We start from the raw sequence: 15,906 nt of genomic DNA on the forward strand, positions 1-15,906 counted from the left end.
ATGAGAGCCCTCACCTGGGGAGGAAAACACTGCCCCAGGGAAGTGTCGAGCACTGCTCCGATGTACTGGAGCCGCTGTGTTGGCGTCAAATGGGACTTCTTTAAATTGAGGGAGAAGCCCAGCCTGTGAAGGGAGTAGCAGGTGACGGACAGATGATGGACAGATGATCCAGGACCTGCTCGGGAGAGCTCCCCCTGATCAACCAATCGTCCAGGTAGGGGTAGACGTGAATCCCCCCTTGCCTGAGATGCGCTGCCACCACCACCATGAGCTTGGTGAAAACCCTCGGGGCGGAGGTCAATCCGAATGGCAGGACCCGAAACTCAGGTACTTCTTGTGCTTGGGATGGATCGGCACATGGAAGTAAGCATCCTTGAGGTCGAGAGACACCAACCAGTCCTGAAGCTGAAGGGCCAGGAGGACTTGAGAGAGAGTAACCATCTAGAACTTGTCCTTTCTTAGCAGTTTGTTCAAACCGCGCAAGTCCATGATGGGTCTCAATCCCCCGTCTTTCTTCAAAATCAAAAAATAAGGGGAATACCATCCCTTGTTCCTCTCCGCTACAGGCACCAGTTCTATGGCGCCTTTCTCCAGCAGGGCTTGAATTTCCTGCGCAAGGAGCGGATCCGGAGTCTGCAAAGAGATTCCCCGATGGATTGTCACGAGGCCTGTGCCGAAAGGGAAGCCAGTAGCCGTGGGTTATGATCTCCAGAACCCACACATCTGAAGTAATGGCACGCCGCTCTACAAGATGCTGCACCAGCCTTCCCCCAACCGGCGAACCATGGGGCATGGCCTCATGACTGAGTGGTAGCGGCTGCGGCGTTACCTGAGGGCAAAGAGGCACCCTGGACCTCTGGTACCCCTGCATTGGCCCCTTTGACTGCCAGCTCCTCTCGCTTTACTGAAGGACGAGTAATAGCAAAAGGAACCACCCCTCCATTGCTGTACCCTAGGACGAAAAGGCGGAGGTTGGCGAACTGCAGCGCCCAACGACTTCGCTGCAGCTTTTGAGGTCTGCAACCTCTCAAGGCTCTCGTCAGCCTTGCTGCCAAAAAGGTGTTCACCGTCAAAGGGCATGTTGAGGAGCCGGGACTGCACATCAGGAGCAAACCCCGACTTCCGCAACCACGCAAACCTGCGTATCACTGTGCTCGCCGCCATGGACCTGCTGACGCATTCAGCCAAGTCCAAACCCGACTGAACGGACTCACACATGGCATCCTTACCATCCTGGACCATAGCAAGGAAACCATCCCGTTCGTCCCCTTCGGGAATATGTTCAGCCGCTAACACAACACAGTTCCACAGAGTGTGAGTGAAACGAGACAAGGCACAAATGGAGTTGGCCACCTGAAGTGCCATACCACCAGAAGAAAACACTTTCTTCGCCCAGCCATCAAAACGTTTCTCGTCCCTATCAGGAGGGATGGTAGGGTACGACGCCTGCTTTGCCGGGGCCGTGGCCACCTGCACCACCAAACTCTCCGGAGTGGGGTGCCTGGTCAAGTAGCAGGGGTCGCTACTGGCTGGACGGTATTTTCGCGACAAGGACCTGCCCACCGCCAGGAGACTCTCCGGAGCAGTCCAAGCCGCCGCCACCCTTCTCTGTAAAGCCATATGGAACGGCAGTACCGGGTCAGTTGGGGGACCAACATCAAGGATGTCCGTGAGATCATCCTGCACAAACTCCCCTGGGGGAGCAGACCATCCCAAGTACTCAGAAACCCTAGCCATAAGGCGTCGGTACGAGGAATCGGCATGAGAGCCAGGCTCAGGCCGACAAAACTCCACCTCCGGAGAGGTGTCCAGTCCACTGGCATCATGCAGTGACTGCCTCAAATCGTCAAACTGACTATGGCCGAGACAATTTCATCTGGAACCTGACTAGGAACCAGGCCATCAGAATCCTCATCCGCCTCTGAAATATATTCCAGGGGCCGAAAAGAAGGCACCCGAGAGTGCTTGCTCTTAACCAGAGCCTTCCTAGGGGGTTCCCCCGTGCCACGGGGTACCTCCGATACGAAAGGCGTCGAGCGAATCGGCGCCGGCGTCGAGAGAACAGGCATCAGCGCCGAGAGGATCGGCGTCGAGGAAATCGGCGTCGACGTCAGATGCAGCGGCGCCAGCATCGGCGGCGTCGACACAGTCCTCGAAGCCGGAGCTCCGAGCGTGTCCTTCGATGACCTGAGCGTCGGTTGCTTCGACGACTTCCTCGGAGCCAGAGCCTCGAGAAAGCCTGTCGACGCCCTCGACGCCTCAGATGTGGATGTCTTCCTTGAAGACATCACAGGTGCACATGGTCTCGAACGCGTCGAGGACCGGGACCTGGAACGGGTACGTCGAGAACGAGTCCCTTTGTCCGAATGGGACCTCTCCCGTGACTCGTGCCGACCACTCTCGCGAGCGGTGTCTCTCGACCTCTAACGACCGACCCCACTCGGGGGCGCGGACGGCTTAGTACCCTGCGACTCGAGAATCGCCAGCATTTTCTTCCCGAAGGAAGCCCATTCCTCCGGCGTTGCACGGCTTGTGGGGTAAGCGACGTGCCGGGCAGAGTCCTCCGAAGAGGACCTGGAGACGACCGATGTCGGCGCTTCCGAGAATGCCTCGAAGAGGCTGAGGAGTGGCGAGACCGACTCCTAGAAGGAGACCCACGAGACTTCCGACGATGACGCGGTGAGTCTCCTCTCGAATCATCCGTCGAAAGCCCCGCAGACTTCGACTTCCGGGGCTTGGACACCCGACCTACCGACAACTTCTTCTTACGTTCACGTAAGGCTTTGGACGTGAGCAACTGGCAGTCGATACAGTCATCTGTGTCGTGGGGCTCCCCGAGGCACCAGAGGCAGGAGTCGTGCGAGTCCGTCACTGACATCTTGGAGCCACACTCTCCGCACTTCTTGAAGCCCGGACGCGGGGTCGAAGACGAAGTAGAAGACATCTTCACACAAAGGATTTTCACAAAAACGAACAGGTTCGAAGAACCGAGAAGAACAGAACTCCAAAGAGTCGAGGCATTAACCGAGATTCACGAAGCAACACGTTCGCGGAAAAAACGGAACTGAGGGTACGGGCGTCGTGCGTCCTACTTATCACATCGGATGACGTTGGACGAGGTCCTCGACGACGGCGCATTGACGTCATCGACGCAGGACGCAGAAAAAAGTTTCCGAAGCAGCACAGCTTTGGTGATTACATGTCATAGATATGGAATACGTTGGAGGACCCAATCCCCTCGAAAGGGTGACGCACCGTGAATCAATAAAGTCCATAAAAGTCCAATCCAGAAAAATGTATCATGACAGACTCCTTCCGAAGTAGGCTGGGGGAGGGGGAAACAGGGCAGACGAATCCAGCAAAACAGGCAACGCCTGTGTACGAGAAGGGGGTGCACAAGGGAACATTACAGGGGGAGCAGAGGGGTGGGGATGGCCTGTGGGGACAGAGGGAGTAAACACATGTTGGTGCATGCTTACCTGCTGTCTGAGAAGGGGGTTGGGCCCTGGATCCTCCTGGTCCAAACAGGAATTGACCTTTTGTCTGCCAGGTGCAAACAGGAACTGCCCTTTTCTTTGTCTGCCCTTCGCTTCGGTTGGTGGTACTTAGGCCACGTGACCTAAATCCACTTGCACCTGATCCCCATCTGCAGAGGAAAAGAGTCTGGAGGGCTCCTTAAGTAGGGGAAAAAGAGAAGCAACCAGGAAGGCATAAGGTGGGCGGGGTTTGGGCAAATTGACCAAGATCCACTTGCACTAGCTCCACATCTGCAAAGGAAAAGAGGCTGACAGGTTCCTTAAATTCTATTCTATTCTAAGCTGGTAGAAATTCCTCGATGCCCAAGGGTTGTGTGCGCTTAATAAATGTAATAAATAAATAAGCTCGTCAGTCTCTGTTGAAAAATGTGTGATTTACAATAGATGTATTGTTTGATATCACCATATTCAATCTCTTTATCATTCCAATGAACCAGGCTCGCTGAAAGCCTGTCTAATTTCACTTTTTATCAAGCACAATGTCACACCTTGGTGTAGGTGGCTTGGCGAATGAATCTGTCCGTAGAGCCGATTTTCATAAGATTCCAGTGAAGTTTGGAATTAGGCCCAAGAGGTGGTGGGTGAATCTGATGTACAAAGACTCTAAGCCTCTTGACAGCAGAGATCACAGATCTCTGAAAAGGGCACACGCAGTGCAGTGTCCTCTACCCACAATGCTGCAGGGCCAAACTCTCACACAGGAATTTCTACAAAGCCATGTAGTGCAATGATCCCAAATAGAGAAAATTCTTCATAGCTGATCAGAAATCCCAATAGGCTCAAAACAGAAGAGACCAGACAGCCTGGGTCTCATAAAATAGCCCACGACCCCCAACAGTGTGATGCTGTAAATGAAACTAAAGAGAAAACCCCAAGACCTCCTATAATAAAGACACCCAATAAGGCCAGAGAGTATTTATTGAGCATAGACATTACAGGACGTAAACCATATGGCCACTGATAGGACAGAGACATCCCATCTTCCCCCACTAGACTCACAGATATTCCAAAGTGCAACAGGCATTACTGCCCCAGGCTGAGCAGGCACCAACACAACACATGACAGAACAAAGAACCCACAACCACTAGCAATGTAGAAACCTCACGAACACAAAAACAGACGCAATCTATTTTTTCAATTCTTCCTCACCAAATTTCTATTTTGGAACCGAATGGCATTTTTCAATTTCAAGAGAATTTCCCTAGTTTTCATTTGAACTATTTGTTCATTTATCCCCCCCCCCTTTCTTAACATAATACCAAAGGTGTTAAATTAGCTTGTTGTAAAATGTTGCGTTATGTCAGGTGACGTTATGTCATACATGATTTGTTATGTCAGTTCAGATTAATGTCATGTTGCTTTTATCAAGGCCACCAAGTACTTTGAAGAAACTGGAAGGTAACGTTTTGTACTCCGCAAAACACACAAATAACTGAAACATGCAAGTGGCACTCAGATCATGAAAAGAAAATGGTGCCAAAAGCAGACTTGCAAGAGAAAGCTGGAAGCAGGCTCCATACACCTGTTTAACCAAAGAATCCATTGCTGATTTTTTAATAAGGCCGTGCAAATTAAGATGCAGTGACATGGGTGGAATATGAAGGTTAGCTTTCAGAGGAGCCCATCTCCTGAACCCTTGTGCTTTGTTTCAGTGCACACATTCTAAAAATGATACCGAGGCGTCGAGGCAGTAGGCGTCGAGGCCCGGCCATGCTAAGCCAAAGACCTACATCAATAGAACATTCCACACAAAGGAGTATCAAGTTGTCACTGCATACAGAAGGGCAGACATCTGTCTCATTCATCTTCACTTATCCTTTGTTTCCATCTGCATTGACCGCTCACATAGTCCACTCTTGCCCACCAAGATTGGTAGTCCCAGCAGTAATGTTTTGGAGTTTGTTTTGGGGCAGAAACTAAACATACACCCAGCCAAATAGAGGCCACCAGGCTTGAAACTGCCTGCACGTAAATATGCCCTTCACCTAAAGATACGGTAATTTACCCTCTTAATTTCTGTAATTGCAAACTATGACCTATTTTTTCTGGTGCAACATGCACCCAAGCTATCACTAACACTATCCTCCTTTTAACCTGCACCACGTTCTCTTGAACCTGACTGTCTATCTGTGCCCTTCACCCCCACTACTTCACCCCTTCCCTTTTGGCGCGATATAAAGGTTTTCTACCAGAACACGACATAGCAGTCAAGATGACCCAGGTCTCCCTCCAGGCTCATCGCTCCTGAGAGCGCAGGGACCCCACAGAAGAGCTAAGAACACAATGAACCTCAACAAGCAGTGCAGACATTCCAGAACCTCAGACAGTGCTCAAACAATGCAGAGACCCCGGGGCAGTCAATAACAAGCGATCCCACACTTCTGAAAGAAAATCTCTTATTAAAAGCTATACAACAATGGCATATTTCCTTTTAATTAAAAGCTATACAACAATGGCATATTTCCTTTTAATAAAATTAAAAAACATTAGGTATGCATGTATGCAATAGTATGAAGAGATACTAGGAAACCAGCCTCTCGCTAAGATGGAATGTACACCTTTCCTCAGCAGTCCTCATAATGTGGAATGTTTTAGACTTTGGCAGGAAAGGTCAATGTAGGTCTCTCAACCATTTGGTGGGGTGAGGGCTTACCACAGTCCTGTGTCTTCCATCCCAGATGTCCTTACTGGTAAGTGCTTTCACAGGTGGCAGAATGAATCCCCTCCTTTTGTGTGTGTGTGTGTGTGTGTGTGTTGGTAAACAGACAGCACCCTGACAGTGTAGCATCAGCTGTCCCTCTAGTTTTCGTGAACTGATAGTGTGGTATCAGCTAGGCCTTCCTAATATTTGTCCTGGCAGTGTTGCATCAGACAGCATCTCTGTGTGGTTGTCATGGCAGTATGGCATCAGAATTCCTTTTTGGAATCGGCTGCACACTCCTGTTTTTGCATACGGAAAGCAAGGCATTAGTCGGAGGGAGCAAGCGAGGGGTGTGGGGGGAGAACAGTTTGAAAAAAAGCATCTAACAGAGCCTCTTCGGTGAGCCTTTGCAGTATAGTGAACTAGTCCTCCCCCTCCTGCGTTGAGGCAGCCCGGCATCAGACATCAACATTTGTGCGTGAGTCCTTGCACTTGCATTGAGGCATCAGCTAGCCTTTCTCTACCTTCGCTCCGAGCAAGGCATCATCTGCTGCTCCTCCTGCATGGCTATTCTGGCATCAGACGCATATCCTAGTAATTGCCTTCAGAGTTGCATCAGCCAGCCTCTCCTTGAATTTCCTGGCAGCAAGGCATTGGGTAGCCCCGTTGGGGTGTGTTTTAGCACAACAGTGGCATCATGCCGCCCCTCATGTGATTGTGTGTTAGCACTGGGCAGACCAGCCCCTCCTCTGAATGTCCAGACAGTGTTAGGTCAGACGGCCGGGCCCCAGCTTTAACATGACAGAATAGCCTCAGAGGACCTCTCCTGTGTTTTATGTCATTACAGCAGGGTATTAGAGTGCTTCTCCTCTGTATGTGGGTGCTGTATGGCATTGTGTAATCCGATGGTCCTGCAGTGTGTGTTTTCTGGTAGCTAGGCATCAGCTATCAAAAGTGTCCGTGAACCCTGACAGTATGTCAGCCCCTACATGGTCCAGGCAGCATCACTGGCCATTCCTTTGACGTTAACATGGATGAGTGGGATGTAAATGTCACAATCCTGCTGCGTGAGAGTTTGGCTGTATGAAGTTAGTTGTAGGTGAATTTTGTAGGAAGACGGTGGCCATGGCAGGTGATCCCGGGGTGGGAGAGAACTCATGACTGCTGCAGCCCATCAACATTTGGCCACTGAGGGAGCAAAGGGAAGAGACCAGTTAAGACAATTAACGGCACCACAAGTACTCAACACAAGGAGCACAAGCTCCACAGTTGAACAAGAATGAAAGTAGCAAGACACCACAAGTGCCAAACCAGTGCAAGAAGCACATGCATCACACAGACAAGAATACAAACAGTGGTGGCAGCAGAGTTGCTCAACAATCCATGAAGAAAAAGCACCTAAGGTCCAAAACAATGATAAGAATGCAGGCATCACAGGCACACAACAATAAACGATGCACAGGGACCACACAATGCCATCGATAGTAGAAGGGCAACCACATACAGACTATGGCTCGACTAGCTCCATCTGCCCAATTCGGTTAGGATTATACTCATTGCCTATAGTATTTGGTGTGAGAAATAGTCTGTCAACAGTTGAGGAAAAGGGGGCACTGTGTCCAACAGGACAACTTCAATGATGGTGTTTGAAGAGTGGGGGTGCTGTGCTTGTTTGGAACCGAGTAAGGAATACGGCCTTATCGACTGGGAGCATGGCCAGCATCTCCAGACAGGAACGGCCTATTGGAACTGAACAACCAACCGTGTTTCTCCCAAGGGTGTGCTAACCCGGTGCTGGGTGACATCAAGGTCTGGTCCAGCATGCTGCTCCTGAGAGATCCTCCAAGGCTGCTAGAACAGAAAATCGAGAAGTTACCACTGTGTGGGGAGGGGGGGGGGGGTCTCTGCAAGAGCCTGACCTGAAAACCTCGAATTGTCAAGCTATGAGCCTTCAGCAACTGAGCCCAATTGTCCTCACTGGTTTCCTGTCCCAGGGCATTGCTTTATTTTTGCAAGTTAGAGAGTCTGGGGGTTGAGATTGCTTACATCTCTTCCAGCACTCTCTTCAAGCTCCTCTGACCATATCGGCTTGCTTTGGGTGTAAAGTGTCAACTTGCATGGTAAAGGCACAGAACCCTCTATGGTCGCTAAAATCCCAGAGACTAGTAATCTTTAATCCCCATAGCTGGAGAGCCGAACTGTGAACTTCCTATAGTTAATTTCTTCAGAAAATATGCTTGATCGGGCAACCCGCATATGACAGACAATTACCTTGGAAAAGAGTAGGGATGGACATATCAAAGCATTGTTCTTGCATGCTGCAGTACACTCGTCATTTGTATTAAGGATTGCAAACGTACCTGTAACCTTCTCTCACAATTTAGAAACCTTACAGTGTATATGTCTATGTTATCTAGACAGAATTGTGAAGACTAGCATTGTGTCATATCTGGACAGAACAGTAATACTAGCTTGCGTCACATCTAGACAGAATTGTGAATGTCAGCTTGCACCACACCTAGACAGGATTGTAAAGACTAGCTTGCGTTGCATCTAGACACGTTTGTGAAGATTAGCATGCGTCACTTCTAAATAGCGATGTCACTAACCAACCCCACTAAACAATCTCACCCCTCTGCATACACATCTCAAACTCTAACTTACCACAACTGTACCTCTGCACAACAAACCGCACACACTTCACCACACTGCAACAACAAAATCTACTACACAGCCGTACACCACGGCTCCCAACTGAAAAGCACACCCAAGCTCAGCGAACAGTGCAAACTGTACTGAGGCTGCCAAAAGCACTTCACCGCTCTATTGCCTTTTTCCCACTCATTCTTACTAACCTTCCTACCCTCTTTTCTTTTCAGATCTGCCAGAGCACCTGGCGACCACTCCGGTGATGACGGTGCGCGGTACAAATACCTTTAACATTAACAAAAGTGGATGGTGACCCATTTTGATGCCATCAAACTGTGGCTGTATATATGTAGGAATGCATTAACTTACCTAGTAGTATGCTGATCTAGATGAAATCTTGAATTTATTTTTTGTAGTTACTTATGTGTACCTCTGTTTCTGAACATACCTTGTAATTTGTACCTGCGTTTTAACACCAAGCCTACCTCCTCCCCAGTATAAACCGGAATGCAGAACGACTGTACCTTAAGTGTAATCCGGTTGCACCTATATATTAGCTTCTCAGGACCCCTCGGCAGAATAGGCTCTAACAAATATACTTACTACTTACCCAGGCCTCCCTTGTAGGTTTTCTCAGTGTAATGCGGACCTGCATCTTGAATCAACTATGGCACTGCTCTATCCCCGGAGCATGATCAATGGTACCCTTGGGGATAGACATATATTCACTGCAAGACCTTCAAAAACACAGCCCCCAAAAAACTCTTCCAACGACTTCTTTCCCCAATCTGTTCCAAGGTTGGGAATTACTACTGTGCAAGCATCCAAGGGAGGAGTGACCGCCTCAGAAATGAATATTTCTCTCGCCCGGGGGCCCTTAAGAGTGGTCTCTGCCTTGCCACTCTCTCAAGGAGAAAGAATAAGTAGTGCTCCCCTACGGATTACACCCAGGCTCCAAACGGTATTTTGTGGGGTTATGGTTGGAGGAGAAATTCCGACAGTGTTTGCAAAGGTACTGTGCAGTTGTGTTGTAGGGATTCCTTGTATATTCTGCTCTACCTACCTGGGAGCTAATTTACAGGTAATATGAACAGAATTGCCTGCTTTTAAAATGACTCTGGGTTCTCCCTATAAAAATGTGTTATTTTTCACTTCGCTCAATGAGGTTTGGTCAGTTCTTTTGCAGCCCTACAAAATGCGGTTAAATGTTTACCCCCGCCCCTCAAGAAAGTTGCCATTTTGGGCGTGGATGAGTTGTGCCCAATGCCACGTGAAGAGGACTGGCCCAGCAAGACAAACAAGGATCTGTAGTCGGATTAATTTGCGACATGTTACAGGGTGTTTATTTAAATAGTAAGAAAACCGCCTATCTGGCCCTACAGCTATGAGGGTAATTCCCTGCCTAATGATGAAAGCAAGGGTGCTCGTCAAATGTCAAAAGAAATTGTCCTTAGTCCAAAACCCTACTTGCTGTCTGACACTACCACTTAGAAAAACATAACAAAAAGTAGGCCTAAACAATAGCCTGTATCTTTAGGCATTGTTTGGCAAAATGACTGCAATCTTTTTTCCAACGAAGGGCACAAAGGTTCATCAATTTCATACAATACAGTCCTCCAGCCTCTTTGGGAACTGAATGGCAGGCCTCAAGTTTTCGCATACATCAAATACGTTTCCTTCATTAAAGGAAACAAGTGTTTTCTTAACACAATTCCACTATTTCTGACTTGGTGCTTGATAATGTTCTCGTTTTGGATTTTAGCAATGGAACCCTCCAGGTTCTTTCTGTTCCCAGTCTTGCTTGCCATGTTTGGTATTTCCAGGGCTCCCCAAAGTCTTCTGCCCCTCGATAGGCTTACTTTAGCGGTACCTTGGTGGGGAATCTTCCAGTGTTCAGCCTCTGAGTTTTCCTGGCTCCCATAACCCTTTTGGCTTCCCAGACTCGGATTTCAATGTCTTTAGATTTTCCAGAGCTCTCCAAAGCCCTGTGGTGCCCCCCTACCTCTCTCCCTCACCCCTCCCGACAGGCTTACTTTAACAGGGAGTCAGGTGGCTGTCTGCTTGTATACAGCATTCATTTTTTCCTGGCTCCCTTTTGTCTTCTCCACTCTCGAATATCAAGATTTGTAGGGTTCCCTAAAACTCTCCGGCCGTCTGTTAGGCTGTCAGGGGCCCGTTTGGTTGTCTGTCCGTGTCCAGCATTCGGGTTTCTCAAACCCCCGTAACCCTTTCGGCTTCTCCAGCCTCAAATATTAATGTCTCTTGATTTTCCAGGGCTCCCCAAAGCCCTGCAGCCCTCTGAAATGTCTTACTTTAGTGGGGCCTCAGTTTGCCGACCGCCCGTTTGGGTTTTCAGGGCTCCCACAATTTTTTTTGGCTTTCCCAGCCTCAGATATAGCGGCGTGCCCTTCTCAGCAGTCTTACCTCTTCGGGAGCGTTCGCTTCCCTTTCGGCGCCCAGCTTTGCAGCTGATGGCCTGCTTATGCGGATATCGTGGATCCACTTTCTCTGCTGCAGTCTGGTCACAACATCAGTTAATGGGCCCCAGACCCATCACAGAATTTGTGTGGTCGCACTGCCAGGCGAGACAGTCGCTTCACCGTCTCCAGCTCTCTCTCTCGACTTTGGCTTCCTAGCCACTCAGGATGCTAGCCTTCCAGCATCTTGATAGCGATCAGCTCACTCTCCAAGCTAACGCCGGCTCCGTGGTCTAGGAGGTCTTCCCACCAAAGGCTCACCTCTGTGTGGGAGTCCCTCTCCTCTATTCCAGGTTTCTCGTCGTTTTATGTACGTCATCACAAACAAAAGGGGTGCGTCGTTCTTCGTTGACTCTGGAGGTCAGGTGGGATCCAGCATTACCTGAACCCAAAAAGATTGAAGAAATGTCACCATTTGGTGAATCCAAAACATAAGCAAAAACAGTCTTTACAATTCCCCATGTAGGAAGACAATGAATTCTGGACAGAGCTCCTTACAGGAATGGGAATCCTTGTCCCCAAGAGGAAAGTCACTTCCAATGAACTCCCACTTTCCCAGACTCCTTGGGAAGGTCTTGCCTAGCATGCTCACCTTCCTATCCTCAAAAAGGAGAAGGGACAAATAGTTCAGATGCATAGCAATACAAGGTTCCCAGGCTCCCTGAGGCACATCAATACAGAAATCACAGGAACGCAGGTGCATGAACCATACATGGCCACAAACACAAGGACATAAAACCTTGGTGCCCAATAATACAAGAGCATTCAAATAGATGTTTCCCCTTAAAACTATACATGTATAAAACAAAGCTGCTACGCAATGAAAGAAGCACAGACATTGGCTTCCTTCTTTTCAAGAATACACACATTTCCCTGGCCCACACAATATATGAAGCACAAACACCACAGGTTCCCCACATACAAGAAACAAAATCACCACAAGCTCCCAAAAATAAAATAGGAATAGCCAGCACAGATCCTCAAGAAAACAAAACTAAGTGTTGGAATGCCTCAATCCCCAAAAATGCAAGAAATACTGAACTCGTAGATCACACATCATAGAAGTGCAAACATGATGTGTCAAAAAGTGCAAGATTAAGACACAATCATTGCCAAACTATACAAAGAGTACATACTTCTACGCTGCAGCATAGCAAGGAGCACAGCACCCCAGAACACCAAGCATGTTAGAAATGCAGGCCCCAGAAAAGGACAAAAAATGTGCAGAAACAGTCAGTAAAGGTACTTATTAAACCCACAAGCGCAAATCACCGGACGTCATCAAGCAGTGCAGGCATCACAATCCCTTGCCAATGCAAGGCGGCAGACATAATAGACACCAAACAATGGAGGAAGCACTGGCGTCCCAACAACACAAGAAGCAAAGACACCATCAGTGCTCACCAATGCAAAACACATTGACACCACAGGCCTCAATAATGCAAAGAGGAAGACACTACAGGCGCTGAACAATGCAAGAAGCAAAGACTGCAATACTGCAAGTGGGTCACATTTAACATTCTTGTCTGTGATAGTCCCCTACGTTTTATGTCTGCCACGCCCTTCTAAAGTTGTCAGATCGAATGTTAGGACTGATCTTCTATACTCTTGCCTGGTGAACAGATGTATAGAAGGCCAACCTATATTGTGACAGGAACAACTCTGGAAAGCTGCAGCCAAACCAGATTAGGCAGAAGTGACAGGCGTTCTAGGATAAGTTCTTCAGAGGGGGTGAGCTTGTAAATGCTCCACAATGAGGTCGCACAATGGGAATCACAGATTACACTTAGTGTTGTGTGATACGTCTACCTGGTTGGAGTCATTTTTCTATAGTTTTTTGGCCATAATTAAATAACTATTTTTATACATCCTGTCGATCAAACTAAATACACATATACATTCACTTGGTTATAAGGCATAAGACAAATCAGAAACATTCTGCAAAGGAAAGGTTAGGCAAATATTCTGCTCAAAAAGGTCCACAGTGATGATCCCTATCTAAAATTGTCCAGACCTAAGTTGCCTGGGGCCTTGTGCCCAATAGTTCAGGATACTGATCCACAGAACTTAGTATGCAGGAAAACATGCAGGTATGGTCTCTGGGGTCTAGTGAAGGGGACTGAAGTTTAGGGTTCAATTTAGACTAATGCCCAAAAGTGAGCTTTATTATAAGCCCATAGACTTATAATCGAAGAATAGGAGTAGGTTAGAAACTCTGTAACTTACCCCCCCTTACTCAAATTCTTCCCCAGACTTGGCAGAACAAAGGAAGAGTATCTGATGTTGCTTTTCCTGCCAAAAGCCTCAGTCCTTCATTCTCAGGGGTTGCAGGTTCGAGTTGATCTCCGGTTGGTGTCTTTTACTGTTGCAAGGACTCTCAGTCGTAAAATGCAGAAAAACTTGATGCAGCACCCGTCTTAGGACTGAACTCGGGTCAGGCAAGCAATTTTCTGGACGGTGGTCACCGCGCACGGTGACGCAAAAAGGACTCAGCAGCCACGGGCAGACTTTCCCTTCTATCTTGAGGTCACCTTGATGCTAGGATGATGAAAATTATGCAGGAGGCAGTCTTGTAGGGCCAGCTGAGGATGCCCCGAGTTTCAGGCCGAAACACGGTACAGTGAAGCCAGCAGCATGGTAGCCCAAAAACAAAGCTGGTCAGCCACAGGACTGTTCCAGGGCACTTACGAAAGTTTCCTTTGGCAGGGCACCGAGCAGACTTCGGGAATGGATGATCCCTCCACTCCAAGGGTCGCAGCTCCTTCACAGGACTACTAAAGATTCAAAGCAAGACAGGGGTCCTACAGGACAGCAGCAGAAGTTGGTTGCCAGGCCTCCTCCAGTCGGGTCTCACAACCTGATAGGATACTTGGCTCCTTCTGGTTTCTCCAAGATCTCTGAAGAATGCGTGCAGGTGTCCTCTTCTTATCCTAAAAGCCAGGTAATTGCTGAAACACCCACAAGCCAATAGCAAGACTAGCCCCCCCCCACACACACACACACACACACACACACACACACACACACCAGCAGTGGTCCAATCAGGACCACTGGCGGGAACATTCATGCATTTCACTCATATAGAAGCAATACTATGGACCAGTGGATGAGGGATGACAACTCATACCAAGGTCATCTTTTCATAAATATTGAAAAACGATTTTTCATACAATATCAACTTTAATTATTACGCATAGTTAAAAAAATGAATTCGTTCACAAAACATCAATTGGCACAATTTCATCGGTATCGCATCACAATAACATCAAATTAAAATAGAAATCTCGGCTCACTCACACTTATTCCCACCATTCATTCACTCACATTCCTTCTTCACATACTTCTCATACTCCATACTTATGTGACCACCTCAACTCTTTACAATCTGTAATATTTCACAAAGTCTGGCTCCTTTTGTCAGTTTCTAGGTAACTCAATCTGTGTACCCCTGTTCCCACCGGTTTTTGTCTACACAGGTTTCAGTTGTCGTTGGACTTCTTATTTATGTCCGTCACTAATGCAACCTTCTACAGGACAGTGAAACGGGACCTTCTGTATATGCGATTTCACATGGTAGGAGGAGCCACACCGCCTCCACATCATAGTCAGCGGGGGCAATCCAGAGATTCTGGATATATGCAGCTTTCATTTTCAGGTTAGGACCATACAAATTCAATCTTCCTTTACTGGAAACCAAGAGGCGACTGGTGGCTTCCAAGTAATATTCAGCGCCACTTTGTATATTCACATGGGAAAAAGTGTGAGTGAACCGAGATTTCTATTTTAATTTGAACTTTATTGATGGTATTGTGATGCGATACCAATTAAATTGTGCCAATTGATGTTTTGTGAACTAATTCATTTTTTTAACTATGTGTAATAATTAAAGTTGATATTGTATGAAAAATTGTTTATCGATATTTATGAAAAGATGAACTTGGTATGAGTTGTCATCCCTCATCCACTGGTCCATAGTATTGCTTCTATATACACTGTATATCCCGAAGGACCAGGTTTGGAATCGGGCCTCCCCTTTTTTTGTTGATAAGGCATACCACTCAGATACACTGAAACCAGTTTGTGGATTAGAGTCAGACAGACCCAGCCCACATACTGCCAGCAAACACACAGCCCTCCAGTAGCCGTCAGAAGCTCCTACTTTCCCAGGCACTGAGTTCTTATAAGGATCTTCCTGGCCTCTGGGGCCAGGAAGAAGGCTAAAAGACAAGATGGCAAAAGAACATGTGAAAAATCTTGAGGCACGACCATGTTTGACCAGTAGCCAAACGCGGCTAATCTAAAATGAAAATCCCCAAAAAGTGGGGAAAAGTCTCTGCTGCCACCAGCCTAGCCTTTTAGCACACCTAGAGTAACCGAAAATCCTCTGAATGTAGGTCTATGGCAAAACAAAAATGCACCCCATCATACTGTAGAGTAAGCTGTATTTTATAATGATATAACGTTACCACAAGTGAAACAAAAGTAACCAAAACTAGTAACATATGAACATGATTAAGGGAATCAATGTTTCCCAGTACTGACAGCCTGAATGACATCAGTTTCCCCATAACGTATGAGCAAAGGCCAGTGCAGAAGGTACAG

The 15,906-nt window shown here is 47.7% G+C and overlaps 1 protein-coding gene across 7 annotated transcripts in view; it reads right to left on the reverse strand.

Moving 5' to 3' along the window:
• Positions 1 to 5,949: 5,949 nt before the first annotated feature.
• Positions 5,950 to 15,906, reverse strand: part of LOC138568696 (P2R1A-PPP2R2A-interacting phosphatase regulator 1-like) — a 334,324-nt gene continuing 324,367 nt past the window's right edge. For 2 of the 7 annotated variants that reach the window (XM_069646480.1, XM_069646485.1), the window contains one exon: positions 5,950 to 7,366. In XM_069646480.1, the coding sequence (XP_069502581.1) occupies positions 7,231 to 7,366 (136 nt within the window). In that variant the 3' untranslated portion in view covers positions 5,950 to 7,230. Of the gene's footprint in view, positions 7,367 to 7,940; positions 8,030 to 15,906 lie in introns of all 7 variants that reach the window. The other 5 variants (XM_069646483.1, XM_069646481.1, XM_069646478.1 and 2 more) reach the window with 5 other exon arrangements.

Source organism: Ambystoma mexicanum, chromosome 1p (assembly GCF_040938575.1).
Source record: "Ambystoma mexicanum isolate Mex_15411 chromosome 1p, UKY_AmexF1_1, whole genome shotgun sequence".
NCBI classification, from domain to species: Eukaryota; Metazoa; Chordata; class Amphibia; order Caudata; family Ambystomatidae; genus Ambystoma; species Ambystoma mexicanum.